General features: G+C 30.8%; 2 protein-coding genes across 2 annotated transcripts; both read left to right on the top strand.

Annotated features, from left to right (window-relative positions):
• The first annotated feature begins 193 nt into the window (after positions 1-193).
• Positions 194-13,397, top strand: LOC134716695 (uncharacterized). The gene is made up of 7 exons (XM_063579700.1): positions 194-378; positions 854-1,057; positions 1,357-1,631; positions 9,908-10,112; positions 10,708-10,802; positions 11,391-11,562; positions 13,330-13,397. Exons 3-7 carry the CDS (start codon positions 1,401-1,403, stop codon positions 13,395-13,397), a joined length of 771 nt encoding a protein of 256 aa, XP_063435770.1. The 5' UTR covers positions 194-378; positions 854-1,057; positions 1,357-1,400.
• Positions 2,173-7,551, top strand: LOC134715638 (uncharacterized). Its single transcript, XM_063577958.1, has 2 exons — positions 2,173-2,974; positions 4,420-7,551. The coding sequence occupies exons 1-2, from the start codon at positions 2,188-2,190 to the stop codon at positions 5,487-5,489; spliced, it is 1,857 nt and encodes a 618-aa protein (XP_063434028.1). The 5' UTR covers positions 2,173-2,187; the 3' UTR covers positions 5,490-7,551.
• Positions 13,398-24,901: the final 11,504 nt, after the last annotated feature.

The following is a 24,901-nucleotide window of genomic DNA, read 5'->3' as shown; positions in this document are numbered from 1 at the left end:
TAAAATAGATTTTTCTCAAAAAATGAGGATGTTGTAGTCACTAATTTATTGATTTTATTCATAATGACAATAAAATATTTGGTGTGTTATCAAATTAAGATTTATATGTGTATGATCAACTATTATTTCCATTTCCATTCTCAATTTTATTGTATTGTAATACTTGTAGGAAAAAGCACAATGTATAAGATCCTTAATGACTGTTCTGCCTCAGTAAGGAAATGTGTTGAGTGTCTTAACTATTACATCGCAGAGGGTGGAAAGGCATTTTAAGATCTTGAAACCATCATAGAAAAACTCTGCACATCCAGTGAAAAGAAGAAAGAACTGAAATCCAAATTGCTAAATGGGAAGCGATATATCAAATCAGATATCAAGGTATTTGAAAACATATTGATAGTCTAAATCATGTTATAGGAAACATTATAATTAAATAAATTGAAAGTGACATGTTAGATGATGTCAATGATTGAACTACCGTGTTACCTAACTGTAATTGTCACCACACACTCTATATACGTATATTGATACCATAAGGCACAATTGAACAACAATGAACATGTTGAATGGAAGTACTTCTTTGAAAAATAACAAATATCCAAGTTCACTCAAACTACATGTAGTAGGTCTGAAAATAACTAGGAATTTTAACCAATGAATTGTTCAGTTGAGCAATGGAGACTCAGGTTTACATTATTATGATGTTGGCTGTGTTTATAATTTAACCCATAGGTTACCTAGTAATTTACATGTGATCTTTTTTTGTGTGGATGTACAGATCTGTTTACCCTTTTAATTTCTTAAGTTTGGAACAAATCTTTCAAATGGTTTAGATTTTTTTTTAAATCAAAAGGTACATATCCAAAAAGAGAATGCTGTTCCGGATCATTGCCAAATGTTTGCACTAAGTGATAGTGAAAAGTGCTTCTCCCAAAGTTGTAACACCCAGCATACACACAGTTGTGAACAGTGTATTGACTTGGCAGACTTTTTAGCTGAAATAAGTACTCTAACACAAAATGGTACATGGGACAATAAAGATTCCATTGTATTCCAGGTAATTTTAATCACCTTATTTCCATTTCCTTAACTAAATGGAGAAGTAAACAAAGGAATTTTAAATTGTCTTAGCTAATTGTTCAATACTGTGGTCATGAACCATTACATTCAAGTACAAAAAATTGTCATCATAAAAATACTGTAACCTCCCTTGATAGACATGAAATGACTTCAGTGTGAATTGCCCTGAGATTGATAGTATAGCTGTACGTAAGGTTGTTGAATTGTATTTAAAAAGAAAGACTGTGTGTAAAATTAGGAATTAACCACTTTTCTTACCATAATTTACTTTTTCAGGTTGAAAATGCTGTAGAAGCTATAAAAGATTGGAAAGTCATGCTATGAGAGCTAGGAATCAAGAAGGTGCAAAACAAGATCTGCTTAAGAATTTAAATGAAAATCAAGCACTTATCACATGTGAGTGGGCGATGAAATTTCTACCACGCAAATTTAGAGAAGGTCAGAGTGACTGGTTCGCCAAACGTGGAATCAACTGGCACACTTCAGTAACTTTATACAAACAAGGGGAAGAATTAAAGACAATTACACATGTACACAATTTTTCATCCCAGGTAATAAAAAGATATTGCTAGTTTTTCTTAAAGAATAAAACTATTAAGGGATATATAATTATCTATTATTTCCAGTGTTCAGCTTTTTGAACAAATCGAATTTCTTCAGATAATTATTAGCTTTCAGAAATTTGTTGGTAATTGGAAAATATTCTTTGCATATAAATTAGGCTAACTTTCATTCAACTTCAATATCAAAACTTTGATATAAAATTAAAATTATATTTATTATAATTGGAGTTTATTATGAACTTGTCACCTCACTCTATTGGGTAGTTAATTATCTTTGCACACGGTCTATGATGTCACAGTGCACATTCCATTCTTATCTATATTGCTACGTCATTAATTCTCACGATGTTGGTGTATGATATCTGATGCAAGGAATACATGAACTTCTATTGTTTTGGTCAGCTTTTTGGTCAGGGTTTTGACCTGAAACTGTGTACTTTGTTTATTTATACATCAAGAAGGACTTCTTCATATAGAATAACTTGAGTTTAGTCTGATGTTAATATAATTGGACAAATTATCAGTGTAAAACGTTCGTCTCGTTATGGGTCCTAAAAGAAGGGATACCAGGAAAAGGACACGTGGTCCAGAACTAGATCCTTATAATCCGAATAATTGGACATCAACAGAGCTGAAAGAGAAATTAGCTTTGCTAGGGATTAAAATATCCGAAAACTTCACTAATAAACAATTGAAGCGTATTTTCTTGGATATTAAAAAAAGTAATCCGGAAAGTTCTGACAATGGAAACACTGAAATTAACAACATCAGTGCTACTGTAAATACGTCTTTATCACCAAATTTAGAAGATGATGTTATTCTATCACCTACAAATACTCAAAATGCCGAATTTTCTAGCTTAATTCCGATAGCATCTACATCGCGGATGAATACAGTGGAACCCACGCCTTTACCAGCAGTAGGTGCTTCTGCGCATCAAAACCACGCATTTCCGCCCAGGACTGATCTCAACACGCTTGACTATGCTCTTGTTAACAACACTTTGCAATTATGTCAGCAAGTTATTGCCAGTGTTCCAAAACAGACTAATAATAATAAATTCAACTTGCATTCCGCCATGAACTTTAACCCCGGGCCTGGATCAACTTTACCCGTTAATCAAAACACTTTTGGTGTTCAAAACCCTACGTTGGGAGAATTTACACAAACAAACCCCAATCAGATGAATTTTCCGAACAGTTTTGCATCACAAGTTCCTATCTTTTCCATGCAAAACCAACACATGCAAATGACAAAACATGGATATCCTGCCACAGCATTTTCTGGAGTTGATATGGTTTCTCCAGAGATTCGCACCAAAATAATCTCAGGTAAAGACATAAACTTAAACATTCTTCTACTTCCAAACTATGAAACACCCAACCAGCAAAAGTTTAAGGAAAATGATGACCGATTAAAAAAATTATGTGTCAAGTTTTTCCAAACAGGGCAGAGGAATTGGATTGCTACCTATCACACATAATTGAAACCGCAAATGTGTGGCCAGGAAAATTTTTTGAATACCATAAAATGTTTAGCGCAAAATGTTCAATCATGTTACAAGAACACAATATAAAAATTGACTGGTCAAGGGGTGATTTAGAATTGAGACAAATGGTTTGTGCTGGATCTACAGTTAATATGTGCGACATACATTAAAATTGATGATGCTATTAATGCAATTCAAAGATATGGTTCTAAGTCCCTATGCTGTAAGGTGGACATCTCAGATGCGTTCAAACAACTTCCGATTAAAAAAGAACAGTGGCATCTCTTTTGTGTCAAGTGGAATGGTCAGTACTATCATTACGTTCGTTTACCTTTTGGGTGTCGCTCTAGTCCCCGTCTGTTCGACTCTTTATCTACAAGTGTGTGCTGGATAGCTCAGAACAATTATGATATTAAAGTCATTTTCCATCTTTTAGATGACTTTTTAACTGTAGACAAACCTTCTGATTGTGGAGAAAGAACAATGGCATTGTTAAGCCTTATTTTTAACAAACTTAATATTCCCTTTGTCAAGTAAGAAGACTGTTGGACCAGTTTGCGAACTAGAATACTTAGGCATTATTTTAGACACAATTAATATGCAGGCTAGACTTCCGTTAGACAAGGTTGAGAGAATCACACAATTTATAAGTTTTGTTTTAGATAAAAAATCTTGTACGCGTAGAGAACTCGAACAATTACTTGGACATCTTAACTTTGCTACTAGAGTAATTTTGCCAGGTCAAGCCTTTGTTACTTACCTATATAGACTGATGTGTTCTGTCAAAGAGAGCCACCATTATGTCCATTTAAAAAAAGAGTGTAAATCTGATTTAACAATGTGGCTACAATTTTTGTCAACGTGGAATGGAATTAACATGTTCTATGAATCTCATTTAACATCTGCAGCTGACATGCATTTATTTACGGATGCTTCGTCTACCATTGGTTTTGGAGGTTTTTATCAAGGAAAATGGTTTTGTGACACTTGGCCTACAGACCTCCCAACTATTTCGGATAAAACTCTATCTATTGCTTTTTGGAGTTATATCCTATCGTGGTATCAGCTGTTTTATGGGGAAAAGGATGGTATAAAAAGCGCATTTTATTTCACTGTGACAATTTAGCGTCTGTTATTATTCTAACTAAAGGTCGGTCAAAAGATCCAATAATCATGAAACTGATGAGACGTCTTGTTATGTGTGCAGCAAAATTTAACTTTGCATTTTACAGCGAACATGTGCCTGGAAAATTGAACTTAATCGCTGACTCTTTATCTCGTTTACAGATGAACAAATTTCATCAGTTAGCACCAGAGGCAGAGAAAGCAGCAACTCCTTGTCCAACCCTGGAAGAGATTATTTGGACATCGCAGTAGAAAATTTACAAACTTTCGCTGTTGCAGATTCAACTAAAGCTTTGTACAACGTGGGATATGAACATTATCTTAAGTTCTTACAATTACAAGGATCAACTTGGTCAACTTTCCAGTTACCACCAGTTTCTGAGAACTTGTTGATGCGTTTCATAGCCTATTGCGAATCTAATAAACATCTGAGATATTCCACCATTAAATCCTACCTATGTGGTATACGTTTCTATTACTTACTTAAAGGGGGTGTTAATCCATTAGAGAATTTTGTTGGTAAACCATTGCCAAAATTAAAATCAGTATTAGTAGGTTTGAAAAAGAAACATGCCATTATGCCTAAGAGAATTCGTTTACCCATAACATTTGATATTTTATACAAAATGTGTTTTTTACTACGCAATTGTATTTTTGATAGTTATACAGATGTTTTAATAGAAGCTGCATGTGTAACAGCTTTTTTCGGGTTTTTAAGATGTGGTGAATTTTCTGTTAATGATACAAACAAATTTGATCATGAATCAAATTTGTGTCTGAGTGATGTTCAAATAACAAATGATTGTATTTTTGTGCATCTTAAGAAATCTAAGACTGATCCTTTTAGGTATGGTATTACTATTCCTTTGTTCAAAAACAATACAGATATATGTCCTGTAGTAGTACTTCAAAAATACTATAGACTCAGAATGAGTATTTTTAGCAATTCTGAGTCCTTTTTTATTACTAATAAAGGTGATCCATTGTCAAGAAATTTTTTCATTTCTCATGTTAAATGTACATTAGACAAATTAGGATTATCCAGCGAAAAGTATAATGGTCATTCATTCAGAAGTGGTGCTGCAACTACTGCACACAAAGCACGACTGGAAGATCATCTTATTCAAACTTTGGGACGATGGTCCTCAGATTGTTATACCAAATATATTCATACCTCTCCAGATGTACTTAGACAAGCTCAAATTCAAATGACCTCTACTTTGAACAATTAATATTTGTACTGACAGCAAGGAGTGAATTGATTTTTATCCTTCTCATTATTTCAACTTGGGGCTACAGCTGCAAGCATCTGTATTTGGCTATTTCGATACAAAATTTTTAGTCAATCTATGAAAAATTATCTCAATTCCAAGTTTCAAGATTTAGTTAGAGTTATCTCCCTTTGCATATGGAGATAGAACATTATACATTATTGGTTTTTAATTGCAGTTGTATAAGTCCCCAGTTGCCATATTGTAAATAAATGCATATACTTTTAGATTCTTGAATAAATAATAGTTTAGTACTTAGTCTTTATATATATTAATATACTTCTCATCACACTTACAGTTTATTACAAACTTCAGACATTTGTCCTTTAGAAATTGAGATTTGGGTTTATGCTTATGAGACAGCAACTCAAGGCATTATTATAATTTCTGTGTTAAAGAGTTTATAGGTGAACTAGAGACATTAATTTGGTATTAGATAAACCACTTATAATAAATCAGGAACAAGTGAAGTCATAAAATTAAAATTATATTTATTATAATTGGAGTTTATTATGAACTTGTCACCTCACTCTATTGGGTAGTTAATTATCTTTGCACACGGTCTATGATGTCACAGTGCACATTCCATTCTTATCTATATTGCTACGTCATTAATTCTCACGATGTTGGTGTATGATATCTGATGCAAGGAATACATGAACTTCTATTGTTTTGGTCAGCTTTTTGCCACCACCTCCCCACCACTCTCCTTGCTGTCAGTGCCATGGGGACTTTCATTGATGTATATATGTTGTTACATAGTGTGATGATTGTGTTATATACTTTTTGTTTATTATTAGAATTTTACAATTGCTTGTCATTATTTTACTTGATTAATTTTTTATTTTTTTTATTTTCTTTGTATTGTAATAACAAATAATATTAACAATTGAATCAATTTTTGATACCATACTGATGTATGGTCTAAATTCCTTATTTTTAACGGTCTTTGTACCTCATTTTGACACCATACTGACGTATGGTTTAATTTACATTGTTCCTTGATACTTATTACATATTTCTGATACCATACTGACGTATGGCCTGGTTACCTTTCTATGGCACCATACTGACGTATGGTTTAAACGCATCATTTGACACCATACTAACATATGGTTTTAATTTCTTATTTTGTCACCATAATGACTTATGGTTTAAATTACCTTTTGACACCATACTGACGTATGGTCTAAGCATCTCTTTTTGACACCATACTGAGGTATGGTTTAAGCACCTATTTTTGACACTATACTGACGTATGGTTTAAGCACCTCTTTTTGACACCATACTGACGTATGGTTTAAGCACCTCTTTTTGACACCATACTGACGTATGGTTTAAGCACCTCATTTTGACACCATACTGACGTATGGTTTAAGCACCTCTTTTTGACACCATACTGACGTATGGTCTAAACATCCTATTTTTGATACCATACTGACGTATGGTCTAAACATCCTATTTTTGATACCATACTGACGTATGGTTTAAACATCTTGTTATTTTATACCATTTTTTGTTTGGTTTATACTTCTATACAATGTATTGTTGGAACAATATACTTATGAACCTTTTATATTTGTTTGTTAAAATCTTACTTTTTCATCTATTTTATGAATGGCTATTTCGATACAAAATTTTTAGTCAATCTATGAAAAATTATCTCAATTCCAAGTTTCAAGATTTAGTTAGAGTTATCTCCCTTTGCATATGGAGATAGAACATTATACATTATTGGTTTTTAATTGCAGTTGTATAAGTCCCCAGTTGCCATATTGTAAATAAATGCATATACTTTTAGATTCTTGAATAAATAATAGTTTAGTACTTAGTCTTTATATATATTAATATACTTCTCATCACACTTACAGTTTATTACAAACTTCAGACATTTGTCCTTTAGAAATTGAGATTTGGGTTTATGCTTATGAGACAGCAACTCAAGGCATTATTATAATTTCTGTGTTAAAGAGTTTATGGGTGAACTAGAGACATTAATTTGGTATTAGATAAACCACTTATAATAAATCAGGAACAAGTGAAGTCATAAAATTTGTAATCTTTTTCAATTTTTGTAAATTCATGAATTATTGCAAAAAAGGTGTCCAGGTTGTTTTATCTCAATAATTCATTATAAAAGCAGACAATTACTTTCTTAATTTACAATGAATCATTTTGCTATAATTCTGAATGCTGATTTCCTTTTTCTTTATTTCTGTATCATTTTTGAGCTGCATTTTTTTATTATAATATATCACAGATTAAGAAGATTTATCCAAATGTATGGCAAGCTGTTTTACTATTTATTCGAATTTCAAGATATCTCATATAATATATATAAGATATCTCATATAATTTATAAGATATCTCATATAATTTATAAGATATCTCATATATTATATAAGATATCTCCTTAAGTTTATAAATAAAGGCAACAGTAGTATACCGCTGTTCAAAACTCATAAATCCATGGACAAAAAACAAAATCGGGGTAACAAACTAAAACCGAGGGAAATGCATTGAATATAAGAGGAGAACAACGACATAACACCGAAACGTAACACACACAGAGAAACGGACCAAGCATCAGACAAAACACCACGAGAATAACAAATATAACATGAAAACCAAATACATGAATTTGGGATAGACAAGTACCATGCCACGTCTCATCTCAATATCTCAAAAATAAGAGAAAACACAAACGACTCAACGTTAAAATGCAACACACACATAAAGGAACAATAATATAACAATGGCCATCTTCCTGACTTGGTACAGGACACTTTTAAAGGGGAATAAAAGTGGTGGGTTAAACCTGGTTTTGTGGCATGCCAAACCTCGCACTTTAATGGCAAAGTTAAATATAACATTGAGATTACAACATAATATTACAGGACTACAATACAAATAAATAGGAGAACATATTAGACAAAGAAAAACATGATTAATAGATAACAAAAAGCATCAGGTTTAAAATTCAATACGCCAAAAACGCGCCTTGTCCACACAAAAATCAACAGTGACGCCCAGACATAAAAGATCGAAAGTGAAAAAAGTACAAAGTTGTACAGCACTGAAGATCAAAAGTTGAAAAGGTTTCGCCAAATACGGCATTGTTTTTATGCCCGGGATAAGAACATTCTTAGTATATAGAACAATTCATGCTATTGCAAACAGTAAATTTTATCAAATGTATATGAAAGAGTTAACATAAAGAAACTGAAGTATTAACTAATTACAGAAAACTAAACCCGAATACATAATGCCAAGATATAAAAGATCGAAAGTGAAAAAGGTACAAAGTTGTACCGCACTAAAGATCAAAAGTTGAAAAGGTTTAGCCAGATACGGCATTGTTTTTATGCCCGGGATAAGAACATCCTTATTATATAGAACAATTCATGCTATTGCAAACAGTAAATTTTAACAAATGAATATTAAAGAGATATACATAATGAAACTGAAGTATTAACTAATTACAGAAAACTGAACCCGAATACATAATGCTTTTAAAGTTTAACACAGAATAGACACATCCGAATCAGTCCTGGCGTCAATGTAATGGAAAAAAGTGACGTCACATACGATAGTTTATAAGATATCTTACTTACTTTATAAGATATCTCCTAAAGTTTATAAGATATCTTATAAAGTAAATGAGATATCTTATAATCAACTTTTATATAAGATATCTTATATAGTTTATACGATATCTTATATAGTTTATAAGATATCTGATATAGTTTATGAGATATCTTATATAGTTTATGAGATATCTTATAAAGACAATTATATAAGATATCTGATAAACTATATAAGATATCTTATTAACTATATAAGATATCTTATAAACTATATAAGATATCTTATAAACTTTAGGAGATATCTTAAAAACTTTATGAGATATCTTATAAACTTTAGGAGATATCTTATAAACTTTATGAGATATCTTTTAAACTAAATAAGATATCTCCTATAATATATAAGATATCTTATATAATTTCATTTTTATATATATATATATTATATGAGATACCTTATATATTATATGAGATATCTTATATATTATATAAGATATCTTCAAAAAATTTATAAGATATCTTATATACTTTATAAGATATCTTATAAAGTATATGAGATATCTTATAAACAATTTTTATATAAGATGAGATATGAGATATCTTATATAGTTTATAAGATACCTTATATAGTTTATGAGATATCTTATAAACTATTATCTTATAAACTATATGAGATAGTTTATAAGATATCTTATAAAGTTCATGAGATATCTTGAAGTAAGAATAAATAGCAAAATTGCTTGCCATACAAATGGCTTTTTACAAGTAACAAAACATTGTCATTTTATATTTTAGATATCTCAAGATGGTTCTGTTACTGGTTCTGTGTTGTGTGATGTAGTTCATGATCTGAGAAAACAACTACCAAACATACAGGAGGTGAACTTCTTCTCAGATAATGCAGGATGTTATAAGAACACAATGATGATGGTAGCACTTAAAGATGAATTAGGAGATAAGTTGAAAACATACAACTTCAGTGGAGCACAGGATGGCAAAGGTAAAATTTCAGTTTTCAACTTGATTTTTCAAAATCAAAAATATTTCAATATATTAAAAAAAGATGTATCTCCACAAGATACCAAAATGACACAAAAATTAACAATCATAGGTAATGGTAAGACCTTCAACAATGAGCAAAGCCCATACCGCATAGTTATCTTTAAAAGGCCCTAAATGACAATGTAAAACAATTCAAACGAGAAAACTAACGGCCTTATTTATAAATTAAAAATAATGAGAAACACATACACAAATGGCAACCACTGAATTACAGGGTCCTGACTTGGGATAGGCACATACATACAAGTCAATTTTAGATTGAAGTTTTTTTTGTTGTTGTCTTCAGATGGGAAAAGAATTATCAAAATTTATATTTTGTGACCTACAACTGCATTAATGTATTGTCCTAATTATATGCATGTATAATGGAATAATGGTACTTATTTTAAGCAATTTTAAAGGTCTTGTCTTCTGATCCTGATGTTTGGAGAATAATTTCTTTTGGTAGTTTCTCACATATAAAATGTATATATATTCATATTGATTTGCAAACATTGCATTGTATGTATTGACAGTTTACACATGTGTTGTAGGTCCATGTGACCGCAGAGCTTCACATATCAAGGCATGTGTTAGAAGATACATTAATGAGGGACATGATGTCACATCTGCAGAGGAGATGAAAAAGGTGAGTCTGAATAAAATACTAATTTTATATGCAAACATAAAGAGTAAGAAGTTGACATAGTAAGAAGTATACCAATTACAAAAAGAGTGTTTTAAACTTCTTGTCAATGAAACAAATCTCCATAAAGAGATATATAATCAGCTAAAGTCACTGTATGACCTTTAATAGAAAAAAAAAGTCATTACTGCATTGAATGGTTTACAGGGCTTAAATAAGTGAAAAATTATTTTTGAACACCTTAAGAAAACTTACAACCTAATTAATGTATAACACAAATTTCCAAAATAACAATGCATCTGACTTGGGACAGGCACATGTTATACATTGCAAGGTTTAACATATCAGTGTGTACACTCGTAACAGTAAAAATCAACTAAAATGAAATACCCCACCAAAACGACATAATGAACAACCAACAATACACTAAGAACACAAATCATCATTTGAGAATTGGTATGCATTAATTTCAGCCAAGATGTTATGCATAGTTATATGATAAGAGAATTGGTATTTATTATGCATACCCAGTAAGTAAGAACCTGTTATAAACATAGCAATTCTAATGTTCATTTCTGCTTATTTTTACAGGCTATAGATGTTAAACAGAAAGGATCATTTAGGGTTAGAGTTGTTGACATTGTTACTAATTTGGATGCAGAGAAGTCACAGATTAAACCAATTACTGGAATTACTCAATTGCATAATTTTTCATTTGACGTCAATGGAATAACAGTTTGGAAGGCATATGGAATAGGAGAAGGTAATAAACAGAATTATGAATCAGAACTTTGAATAATTACTAACAAATGTAGTTTGGTGTCTCAAAGAATATCATCTGCTTGTTTGCCATGGTTAACATGGTTAAGGTGTACATTTAATTTATTGCACTTTTTCATGCTTAAACAAATAGTCAATAGTTACTGCTTTGACCTTGGTGGCCAATTGTCTAAACTGCTACTGTAATCACTAGCCCGTCAGCACTAAGTTTGTATGTTCATTCTCTGATCGTGCATTATAGACACCAATATATTAGATAAGATTCCTTATAAAAAGTTAGTTGTATTTTTAGGTCACCCCTGCTTCCTCCAACCATTCAACCAGATTGCCCCAAAATAGCCCCAAAAAGGTGCTAAAAAGTGGCATTTCATTACCAACCAACAAAAATACAATCAAAAATCAGTATAATGCTCCTGGTATGGTTCTGATGAAGCCTGTGCAACATTTTGTCTATTTTTCCACTCTTTTGAAGAAATGTCAAATAAAGTAGTAACTAGGTTTCATCTTGATAATTATGGAGAAACTGTTCAAATATAAGTGTCTTTCATGTGTTATTTTCAAAAATTTGTCACAGTATTTCTGTCTGACACTGAAGTTTAAACTAGTTGTTGCAATACATTGAGATTGTATCAATTTGACCATAGGAAATGGTGACTAATAAGTATATAATTAATGTAGGAAAGCAGATAGCATGGGAAAACATCGGAACCACAGAGCAAAGAGCCAATCTGTTGTTTAAAGTTGATTGAAAAATTACAGCTCCTCATTTGTTGGAAGTAGAAGGTAATCCATTTGTTTTGAAAATAACCAGCTACTCTAAATTCAGAAATTATTGCAAGGTTTTTATCATTTCGAAAAATGCAACAGAGATGTTAACGCAATAATTTAAGCTCGAATGTTGAGATATTTTATATGAATTTAACATTTTTTTCTCTCAAAATGTTAAAAATGAAAATTGCATTAAGTCCCAAATTAAAAAAGGCAATAAATGCACGCAATACTTTCTGAATTTACAGTAATCAACTTCCAGCTAAATTTTACTTTATTTTTTTACAATTTATTTAAACAATTTAACAATTTAAATTTAAACAGTTTTTTTTCTTTTGAACCTAAGAATTGCATGATCTTTTTTTTTATGTGAAACACCATCATCACATCCTAAAAAGGGTACACAAAAAAATCATTAGAAATCTATCCTACATTTCATTGCAGTAAAAATAACCTGTGTCATAGACATAAATCTTGGTGTTTCAAAGGTCTATTATTATTTTATTTGGTGATTCTACAAAATGTTTTGGAAGCTTGAGGTTGCATGCAATGCTAAACCTTGTACACAGGAAGAAAAAAGGTGAAAGTTTTATTGTTAAGGTTTTTGTAAATTTGTATATATAGTACTGGACAGGATATATCACCTGTGTATTGTACTTTTAAAAGAGTTAACTAATAATAAGATAACCACAAATTCAACCTAAAAAATTCAAACAAAAAAAATATTGTGGAAGAGTCAGAACATATAATGATCCTGAAAACAGAGGGCATTTTGCATGCTTATGATTTCTTTATCTGTTTTTTTCTATGGAAGGTTAGACTAAACAGTAAAATTAAAGGGTAATACATTTTGCATTTTTCGCAGTAAGAGAATTACTGCAGTTGACTGTTATTATTTATTGATAATTTTCATCATATTTGAACATGAAATAAAATTATAAAATTGTGTTAGAAAATAATATGTTTTTTTTAATCATTTCAGTTATGGCTCAAGAAGAAGAACTTGTAGAACCAAACCCCAAAAAACAAAAGAAGAACTCCATCAATTAGCCATATGATTGCCCAAAAGATGGCTGCACAAGAGCTTTTAATACTCAATGTGCACTGGAGCAACACATCATTGTTGGTAATTGTGATTATCACAATGAAAAAACAACTCAAGATAAAGCCAAGTCAATGTATGGACAAAAAGTTAATTCTTTGTTTCACGGAACAAAGGTTCAACTGGATTGTAACTTTAATGACTGCCATACATCAGAATCAGCAAAGGGATGGGCACTGAAAGGTAAAAAGAAAAGAACAGTTTTTATTTACTCAATCTCAAGTGAATAACATGAAAGAGAAATTTGATATTGGGAAGGTATCAGGAAGAAAAGTCGATCCCTATCAAGCAGCTGATGAGATGAGACAGCTGCAAGAAGAGGGGAAATATGTTTTTTCAAGGAAGGAATATTTAACTGGGCAGCAGATTACAGCCTATTTTTCAAGGTTGGCACTCAAAGACAGAAAGACCAACCATGATGATTTCTGATCTGCTGAAGAGATTAATTTACATTAAAGAAACAGCCAGGAATATCATTAAAAATCTACAAATTTTGGCAAAAATGTCAATATTTCAGATCTTTGACATTGACCTCTGACCTTGACCTTTGGAGTATTGATCTAAAAGTCCTTATCAATCTTTTTCTTTTAATAGCATCTCATTGGCCTTTACTTTTTGAAAATTTTGGTAAATAATTGAATTTAAGAAAATGAAAAAAAACTTACCTTGATATGTGTCAAATGAAGAAAATTTGCAACTCGGTGGGGGCTTTTTGGGGTTCATGTTAAAGTATAAATACTTCTTACCCCACTAATTTTTTTTAAATTTTGGACAGCATAATAACAATGTTCTTTAAAAAGAGTAATAACTTTATCACTGATTTGGTGTAAAATTCTAAATTAGCCTTAGAAATCCATTCAATATTTGACATTTTAAAAAAATGAAAAAGGAGGGGTGACCTTCTATATTTTTTTTATAGTAAGGAAATATCGATGTTTACCAATAGATGTATTTATGTCATGATTAAACTATATTAAGTTCATGTTTTCTTTGTTATTGCCCTATCAGTTATGCATAATGAGATTTGAATTACAGAAAATGGCCAAAAAAGGGTATTATTTTCATGTAAAATGGATGAAAATAAGCATGAGTTGTTACCATGGCAACCGTACTGAAACTTTGAATTTTTTTATTGTTTAAGTTATTGAAGGGTGGTAATAGACTCTGTATACAAGTATGACCAAATTCTGAGACTACGCATGTCTGGCCCCCTCATTAAAATTCTGGTCCTTACAGAGAAAAGGAGTTATTGCCCTTTATGGTCAATTTTTAACAATTTTCATTAATTTGGTAAATTTTGGCAAGTTTTTACAAAATATTTTTGTCTGTGCCTTAAAGAGCCAAGTTCATTACAGATAGAGAAAATTGTAAGTAGCAAGTATGATCAGTAAAGTATGATCTTCAAACACATCACCAAAACACAATTTTGTCATGAATTTATCTGTTTCCTGTGTTTAATATGCACATAGACCAAGGTGAGCGACACAGGCTTTTAAGAGCCTCTAGTTTTAATAATGATACTATTTTGATTGAATGGGCTGCTGTTTTATTACAATGTAATGCTTTTTTTTATTTTTATATTGTGATGCTATATTGATTGATTATGCTGCTATTTTAATGGAATGTTATTCTATTATAACTGAATGTGTTGTTTTTTTGTTGTAGAATGTGGTGCAGTATTGATTTAAAGTGATGATATTTTAATTTAATGAGATACCATTTTCACTGAATATGCTACTACATTGATGTACATTAATGTGTTGATTTATTGCTTGACTATGATGTTTAAGTTATAGATATTTCATATATTTTGGACAGTTTTGTGGTGTTTCGTAAATTATACCATAGCTTTTGTTGAAACCCCAGCAATAACCTCACGAGACGAAGTCGAGTGAGTTTGCTGAGGGGTTTCAACAAAAACTATGGTATAATTTACGAAAAACAACAAAACTGTCCAAAAGATATGAAATATCTGTTTTAACCTATTGCATCTTTCGCTGTTAAAAATGTTGTATTTCATATATTTTTGTTTGTTTACTTCGAAATTATTTAAATAAGAATCTGTAAAATAACCCTTTTCGGACCTTACACTAAAGGCTCCGCCTTCTTGTTAAAACTAGCACGAGCTTCAGAAACAGCGGGTACTCAGTTTGAAAAGATTTTTCGACAGCGATTGATGCATCTTTACATTGGTGCCGAAAAAACTGTTTAAGATGTTCTGGATAAGGACACAAGAAACTTCTAGTACAGATTTCTGATATTTTGGAAGATTGCTGCAATCCCAAACTTACGTACAATTGAACCGCTAAAGGTAGGTTTTTTTAATTTTATTATTTGTTTTCAAAATGTTAGAAATATTGCATTTTTTTTATATTAATTAATGATTTTGGGGAAATTAATTTCACAAGAACCTGTCTGAAAGTTTGTAATTATTTCACGTTGAACTAAAATCCAGAAGCCCGTGAGGGAGGGAAGGAGAGGTCCTGATCCAGCAATCCCGGGCTTAAAAACACGAAATCCCAAAAGGGTCAATCCCGAAAACCCGAGTTTAAAACACCCGATCTCGGAGTCCCGTTTAAGGTCCTATCCCCCTCGCCCATGGCGTACATTAATTAAACGGGATTTCAAAATGTTCACGATTAAATTCATTGACATGCGACGATATAATTTACCAAAAAAAACCAGTGGATTTAGAGCTGGGATTAGTATATCTAACATATATATTCCTGTTTAGAGCAAACAAACGCTAACTAATTTTGACGGTCAAACAGAGTAGCCCCATTAAAAGTCTAGATGTCAGCAGTGTTTAATAAACCGGGTGTGGATCAAACACTTTTACAAGTGGGGTGGGGGTAAAGCAAGCCAACATTTGAAAATACAAAAAATGTACTATTAGATTTTAATTTGTTTACCATATTTAAAGTTCTTTTAAACACCCTAAAAGCTAACCCTCCTTGCCAAACAAACTTAGGTGTGATTCATGTAAATGTAGCTGTACAGTGGAGCCTATAGAAAGTTTACTATTTAATAATCAAAAATCATCATATCATTAAAACTTTATTTGTTGGTTCTGGGAGCGAATCTTGGTTCATTTAATAAATAGGACAACAGAGTTGGTGTATGTGGGTTCGATTCCCACCCTAAGCAATCATTTATTTCAGCTGGTGCAAAGCGGGCAGTTTAGCTTAGTGGCCCCTCACTAACTTTGTTGTTTTTATCAAAAATTGCGGGCAGCAGCGGCCAGGTCTTGACATTTTTTTTTCTTTTGAATTCCTTATACAACAAAACCATGGTATAATTGTGAAAATTATACCATGGATAGCTATGGTATAGGTTTTGGTTATTGAGATTTATACTCGGGTTGCACTTCCATAGGTTACATTGTACAGCTATAGGTTAATGTAATAATAGGTATAATATAAAGAATTTTACAATCTATTTAACATGTTTAAAACATGGTATATTATCTTTATCTAAGAAACTATGTAAATAAATATTGCCCTCAATCATATAAAATGGTATGTGATAAAGTGATTATATGAATAAGAAAAAAAGATTTTCTGTGATTCTAATTATTTCTATGTGGTGCATACATGAATATATTGGTTTTCTATCTGTGACACTATATATTTTGATGTGGTTCAAATATGAATTAATAATATTTGTACATGTATAAAATAGTAAATAAACAATCATTGTGTACTCAATTTCCCATGTAACTTGTATGATTTAAGATATTGTACCTATAGATACTTTAACAAGTTATAAATCTGTTAAAAAAAACTTTTGTATATATATATGATTAAAATATGGCGGTTGGAAAACCTCTTGTTGTTAACAACATTGAAAATTTCTATAACAAACCAAGTTAAGTTAACTTTCAAAACTTTGAAATTACAACAACTGAAACACTTAAGAAACCAAAATGCGTTCCAAAAATTAATAAAATTATTTTCCTTGTTCAAAGAGAAGTTATGAAAGGCTCAACTTGAAGACTTTCTGTTATTATAAAGAAAAGGACACATTTTGAGAATTAAAATTGAGTTATTTCCCTTAGTCTATAATGTTATCTTAAATTTTTTATTGTGTAAACATGCCAACGGCTAATCAGTAATAAATCGAAAAAGAATAATGTATTACACTTGAAATTGAATTAAATTAATTTTGTTTAATTATCAGAATTCTGATAAGAGTAACCTAATGTTCAATAATGGAAACATCTGAATTACCAGTCATCAATTTTGTGACATTTATCAATGACAATTGCACCAACTTTTCCCTCTAATGCTTGTAACAATTTAACAACATTTTCTGCAACAAACAGTCCCTCAGTGTGTGTCAGAATGATACTGGCATTAAGTGATTCCTGTATGACTATATTATATACATAGATAAGTAATTTGTTCAGTTTGAGAAGTTGGGCTTGACCTCAAAGGAATTCGATCCCATGCATCACGCAACCCTTCAATGTACATCAATGCCAATATCCATTTAAAAATGAAGATAAAGGCACCAATATGAGGAGAATCTTTTTCACTTTTGAATATTTAATATTTCTTAAATAATAAAGTAATAAAATGTGGAAATTGTCTAAGCTTCTCAGACCGTTGATTTGTCGTTAATCAAGTTAATGTTTCATTTCCGCAGAAAAAGATAAACCTCAATTATAATAAAGAGGTCTTTCCCATACTGAAATAATTACAGAACATAAACTTAAATTATTAAAGTTATTTTAACATTCACATTCAGAACTGCTAATAATGAAAACATTATAAATTACTTCTTCTTATTCAGAATCAGGTATTGTTTTCAAACAAATACAATTGTTATTGAAATCATTTGAAAAAAAGTATATGTTGCCTTCTTGATGTTATTGTTTTATGCTACATATATATATACATTTTGTATATTGTTTGGTTGCTATTACATATTGATAATACAATGAATACACACCCTTTACACAGCTCTCTTTGTTGTTCTCAATGATCTGGCACTTCTGGCTAAGCTGAACAACTTTAACATTTCTTTTTGTAAATCTTTTACATGTATGAGGTCTTAAAATTTTTTAATTATTTTTTAAGAGTTTTGAGAACTTCAACTTGTCAATACATTTTGTAATAAAGCTATGAAAAGTCAAGAGAGAATATTTTCCTGCCAAAATTTCAATGGCATTTATCTCGAAAACAAGCACAATGACCTATATATTGTTTTTGCCAATTGAATTCCTTTATTAATCCCATATCAATATAAACTAGTGTTTTGAAAAGTTTATTAATTAGAAACTGAGAAGCGAACTTCCTTAAGAAAACACCCAATACATTATTGTGTATATGACTTTTGTGACCCTGCTTCAAGTTTATATTCCGTAAAGTTTCAATTTTTTATTTTTTTTTAAATACGAATAATGAAGATTAAGAAATGAAAAGAAAAAAAAAAGAAAAATTCAATAAAACAGATGGAAACTGTGACTGGTAAAATTTCAAAAACTTTGGTTTTCTGTTTCGACCAGCTGAAGCTGGCCCAACAGGGTACTAGTAAGTTCTCTTTAGAAAACAAAAAAAAAACACTAAAAGATTAAGATCTTTTAAATAAGTTTATATTAATTTTTTGAAGTTAATTTCTTTTCATATTATTCTTTAAAAATATTTCACTGTAGTGTATAAGGTCAAAAAATGAAGGTAAAGATAGAAATTTAATATTAGTTTAAACTTTTTAGAAGTTCAGGTCGTATAAATGTTGAGAATATGCTGCACAGCCCTGTATTTTTAACTTTGAATAAAATAGTAGTCAGTGCATATAAAGTTTCTGTTCTGGGATGTTATTTTTCAGGAAACTTTCTACTAAACTGAGTGTCACAAAAGTCGCAAAGTTCCAAGTTCCTATGGGAAATTGCATTGCCTATAAATATATTTACAGAATGGCAACCTTAAATCCAATAAAACTGAAAATTGACCAATGAACAACGAAAATGAGGTCTTGGTCAGATGAACCATGCCAGGCAGACATGTACAGATTACATTCCTTCAATGCAACAAATATATATAACAGACCAAAGCACAAAAACTTTACACTGAGCAATGAGCCATAAAAATGAGGTTGAGGTCAATAAAACCTGTGATACTGACATGGGTTTATTCCTTGAATGCCAACATCCTTTGTTCTACCGACATTTACCTGTAAAATTATGTTGGGTTCAAGTAATAGGTGCAAGTAGTTATCACAACAAAAGTACATGCTTATCAAAACAATCATACTAATTTAACAAATAGGTAAATACAGGTAGCTAAATATAGTTCATGTTTGTTAAGTTGTTAAAAATCATATTCTGCTGCTCCTGCTTGAACAAATATGGATTCTCTTAAAATGAAACTTTCAAAAGTGTTGCATCACAAAGACAGGACTGTAAGGATTCCAGTTTGCACAAATTCTACAATAGACTCTTTGGACTTTACAGGTGTTTTTTTTTCAATATTTCTATAGTTGTGTGTGCTGTAATATCCTTCCATATTGCTGATTAAATTGCTTGAAACTTTGTATATGTGTGTTAGATTTATACTATTTTGTTTATAACAGTTTGTTCAGGATATTTTTCTTGGATATACAATTACATCTTCTTTTTTTTTTATTGTAAGTGATTCCTAAAAAAACATTGTTTAGTTGTTTGTCATGTTTGCAACTTATCTGAATTCTTTATACCATATTTCATGAAATTTCTTGAAACTTTTGTAGAGTTTCCCGCTTAGAAGTTATCAAATAACCTTAATTATTTTTTTAATTTCATTATTTGTACAACTGAAATCTTCATATAGTTTATATTAAATAATAAAATATTTAAATTGATATGGATCTAAACAAATCTCTTATATCCTTTATTTAGTTTAGATAATTGTATTAAACTAAAATTTCATTATTTTTTTCAATATTTCTTATGTTAATATTAACATATATTCATTCTAAACATATTTTTTTTAATAAAAGTAATGAAACATTTTAATTTTCTTTATTTCTTTAAATTCATAATAATTTTACCCCTAAAATCTTCTATTTTTCCTTATGAGAAAGTGATAAAATGTTGCATTTCATTAATTATTTTTAACAGTTAAATAATTATAAAAACACCTATTGTTATTATATAAACATCAGATTCTATTGAAATATTTTTGTTGGCATTCAAGGAATAGGTACCATATAAAATGTTGGCATTCGAGGAAGACACCTTGACATGTACATCATAAAATATTTCCATACACCAAATAAAGTTGACCTATTGCATATACAGAAGTAGTATCAGAAAAAAGTCCAAAACTCAAAAACTAAAATTTGACCACAGAACTATAAAAAATGAGGTCAAGGTCAAATGACACCTGTCAACCAGCTAGACATGTACATCTTACTATCATTTCATACACCTAATATAATAGACTTTAGTCACTATAATAATTGCATAACCCTCTTAAAATAAAGCATTGTTGTTGTTGTTGTTGTTCATACAGAATTAGAATAACAGACCAAAACACAAAAGTTAAACTATAACCACTGAACCAAGAAAATGAGGTCAAGGTCAGATGACACCTGCCAGTTGGATGTTTACATCTTACAACCCTTTCATACACCAAATACACTAGACTTATTGTCAGGCTTATGTCAATAGATACAAACAATTCAATGAAGTTTCATGAAAGTAGGTGGAATTGTTTTCTAGTAATTGTCTGAAGTGTGGACGACGGACGGATGGAAAAGTTATAGTATATCTTATTATCTTACCTTCTAGGTGTCAGACCACCAATTAAAAATCCCGATCTACTCAACCAAATTTTGCAATTTTCACAGCTTTCTAAATATTTTACCTTAAGTTTAACTTCAAAGAAACCAGATATATCCTGAATTGTAAATGTATCACCTTTCTACATGCTAATTTTCAACCACTGTTTTAAGCCTTATAAGAAATTTCTGATCTTGAAAACACAGGTACTACCAAAATAACTCCCGGTTTTCTGGAAATTTTAAATTAGTGTACTATGTAGCGCATTAATCATGAATTTTTAACGCAAAATCATAGACAAGTGAACTTTGGCTCAAAATGGTCTTAAAATATTTCCCTTTCACCAAAAGTTTCATTTCTGCAAATTATTCAGTTAGTTTAAGTAAACAAGAGGCTCTCAAGAGCCTAAATCGCTCACCTTAATTCTTTTGGTTAAATGTTCTTTGGATCGTCCTATTTTCTTCAAAAGCCAAAAAAAATAATCATTTTCTCCTGTTCTATTTTAGCCATAGGAGCTATGTTTCTTGACATACAAGGAAATAAAATACAAAATTATACTAGATACTCTGAAACACATTTATCCTAAGTTTGGCTGAAATTGATACAGCAGTTTCAAAGGAGAAGATTTTTTTTTACAGTTTATCTTTATAATAATATTTAAGATAATAACCAAAAACAGCAAAATTTCCTTAAAATTACCAATTCAGGGGCAGCAACCCAACAATGAGTTGTCTGATTCATCTGAAAATTTCAGGGCAGATAGATCTTGACCTGATAAACAATATTAACCCACGTCAGATTTGCTCTAAATGCTTTGGTTTTTGAGTTATAACGCAAAAACTGCATTTGCCCCCTATGTTCTATTTTTAGCAATGGCGACCATGTTTGTTGATAGATCAAAACTTCTGATACAATTTACAAACAAGATACCCTAAGGACCTTAGTTAAAGTTTGGAAGTATTTGGCCCAGTAGTTTCAGAGGAGAAGATTTTTGTAAAAGATTACTAAGATTTACGGAAAAATTGTTAAAAATGACTATAATGGGCAATAACTCCTAAAGGGGTCAACTGACCATTTCCGTCATGTTGACTTATTTGTAAATCGTACTTTGCTGAACACTATTGCTGTTTACAGTTTATCTCTATCTATAATAATATTCAAGATAATAACCCAAAACAGCAAAATTTCTTTAAAATTACCAATTCAGGGGCAGCAACCCAACAACGGGTTGTCTGATTCATCTGAAAATTTCAGGGCAGATAGATCTTGACCTGATAAACAATTAACCCACGTCAGATTTGCTCTAAATGCTTTGGTTTTTGAGTTATAAGCCAAAAACTGCATTTGACCCCTATGTTCTATTTTTAGCAATGGCGACCATGTTTGTTGATAGATCAAAACTTCGGATACAATTTACAAACAAGATACCCTAAGGACCTTAGTTAAAGTTTGGAAGTATTTGGCCCAGTAGTTTCAGAGGAGAAGATTTTTGTAAAAGATTACTAAGATTTACGGAAAAATTGTTAAAAATGACTATAATGGGCAATAACTCCTAAAGGGGTCAACTGACCATTTCCGTCATCTTGACTTATTTGTAAATCGTACTTTGCTGAACACTATTGCTGTTTACAGTTTATCTCTATCTATAATAATATTCAAGATAATAACCCAAAACAGCAAAATTTCTTTAAAATTACCAATTCAGGGGCAGCAACCCAACAACGGGTTGTCTGATTCATCTGAAAATTTCAGGGCAGATAGATCTTGACCTGATAAACAATATTACCCACGTCAGATTTGCTCTAAATGCTTTGGTTTTTGAGTTATAAGCCAAAAACTGCATTTCACCCCTATGTTCTATTTTTAGCAATGGCAACCATGTTTATTGATAGATCAAAACTTCTGATACAATTTATAAACTAGATACCCTAAGGAACATTCAGTTAAAGTTTGGAAGTATTTGGCCCAGTAGTTTCAGAGGAGAAGATTCTTGAAATAGTTTACGCCCACGGACGCCAAGTGATGGCATAAGCTCACTTGGCCCTTTCGGGCCAGGTGAGCTAAAAATGACATCAAAAGCACTATTTTGTGTCAGAGTAGGACTACTTTATCATAGGTTCTAAATTAGAGGGAATAATTGGTGGTCTGACACCTAAAATAATTTTATAGGGATATGATTGGTTAATCGACTACACATGGTGACTATGTATATTTTGTATAGGGTGTTCTAAATAATACATGGTTTATAGTTACCAAAAAGGGTCGGCAACCATATGGGGTTAGTAAGGGGTTACTTCCCTTTCAAAACAAAAGTTGCCACATTAACCTTTTATAAAAACAACTTGATGTTGAGGGAAAATCTGAAAGATTCCACAGACAAAGAAATTGATGATGAAAGGTTGAAATAAGTTCATGAAACATGATTAAAGCTAACAAGTTGTTACTGTTGGCCTAACAGAGTTTCTTCCCTTTCAAAACAAACAAAAAAAGAAATCTGAAAGGATATGTGTAATAAGATTCAAACAAATTCATACAACAAAATAAAAACTAAAGAGTTGTTATTGTTGGCATTTGTTTTCTGTATACACAAAATTAATAGAAGTATAGGATCTTAAAATATACTAAATCTTGATGACTTCATCACTTTGATAGGCTGCTAGTCAAAATACCATATGTGTAGATAGTCGGTAAGATAAATTTGTTACACTGTGTGCTTCGCTCTCACCCCATATGCAATTTACTGACCCCATATATCTTGTATTTGGTCACTAACACACCATGCAACTAATAATACATCCTGTATGAGACGGGCGTAAAAAAATGTGGTTTTGAATGAAAAATGATTAGAAACTGTTTAATGCAGTTATTGATATATACTTGTTAAATGGCATTAATAGACTATATGTCAGACTATACTAGGTACTGTTTTATTATGCATTCTTATTGGTAGTAAGGTTGTAAAAGATCAAAATCAGGAATGAATAGAAATTGATAACAAAGAATTATAATATGAATGTGTGAATAGGACTCATCAGTAGGTGTTTCACACATCAATATTATTAACAACAAAAAAATGAAACTCAATTGGTTGAAATCCAGAGAATGAGTTTCTGGTGACTCCTCATATAAAAATTTGATTGCAAACTTCGAAAAGTTAGTACTGCCTATACCCCCAAGGCCAGGTTGACTGAGTCTAAATTGTGAAAAGTTGTTTTAGTGATAATTTTGAATATTTGATAAAATGAATTTCATTATTAATGAACAAAATATTCAAATGAAAAAATCAATTTAATGTGTCGGTATGGCCTTGCGAGTTTCGTCCCTTTAGTACATCTTTTCAAGTAACATTTAAATGTTTTTATAGATTAGATGGCTCATTTAGTTAAGTTTTTAGTTTAACCAAAACGTGGCTTGTATACATAAAATATGGTTGAATAGAGGATTGTAGCAGTACTTCTGGATGATTTATTAAGAGTTAATGTGAAACAAAATGAATGAATTATTATGATTAGAATAATTCAAATTTTCTTTGAAGGAATATTACTGCTAACTGATCAAAAGATAATAGACTATAAATATGATAAAGGTTCTGATTTTGTATGGTTATAGTTTGTAATGTTTGATAATAATAAGTTTGTTCCTTAGTACAATGTATTTCTAATTACATGTATTAATTGATAGGATTGTCCT

Source organism: Mytilus trossulus, chromosome 4, assembly GCF_036588685.1.
Source record: "Mytilus trossulus isolate FHL-02 chromosome 4, PNRI_Mtr1.1.1.hap1, whole genome shotgun sequence".
In the NCBI taxonomy this organism is placed as follows: domain Eukaryota; kingdom Metazoa; phylum Mollusca; class Bivalvia; order Mytilida; family Mytilidae; genus Mytilus; species Mytilus trossulus.
This window is presented reverse-complemented; position numbering and strand designations above follow the sequence as displayed.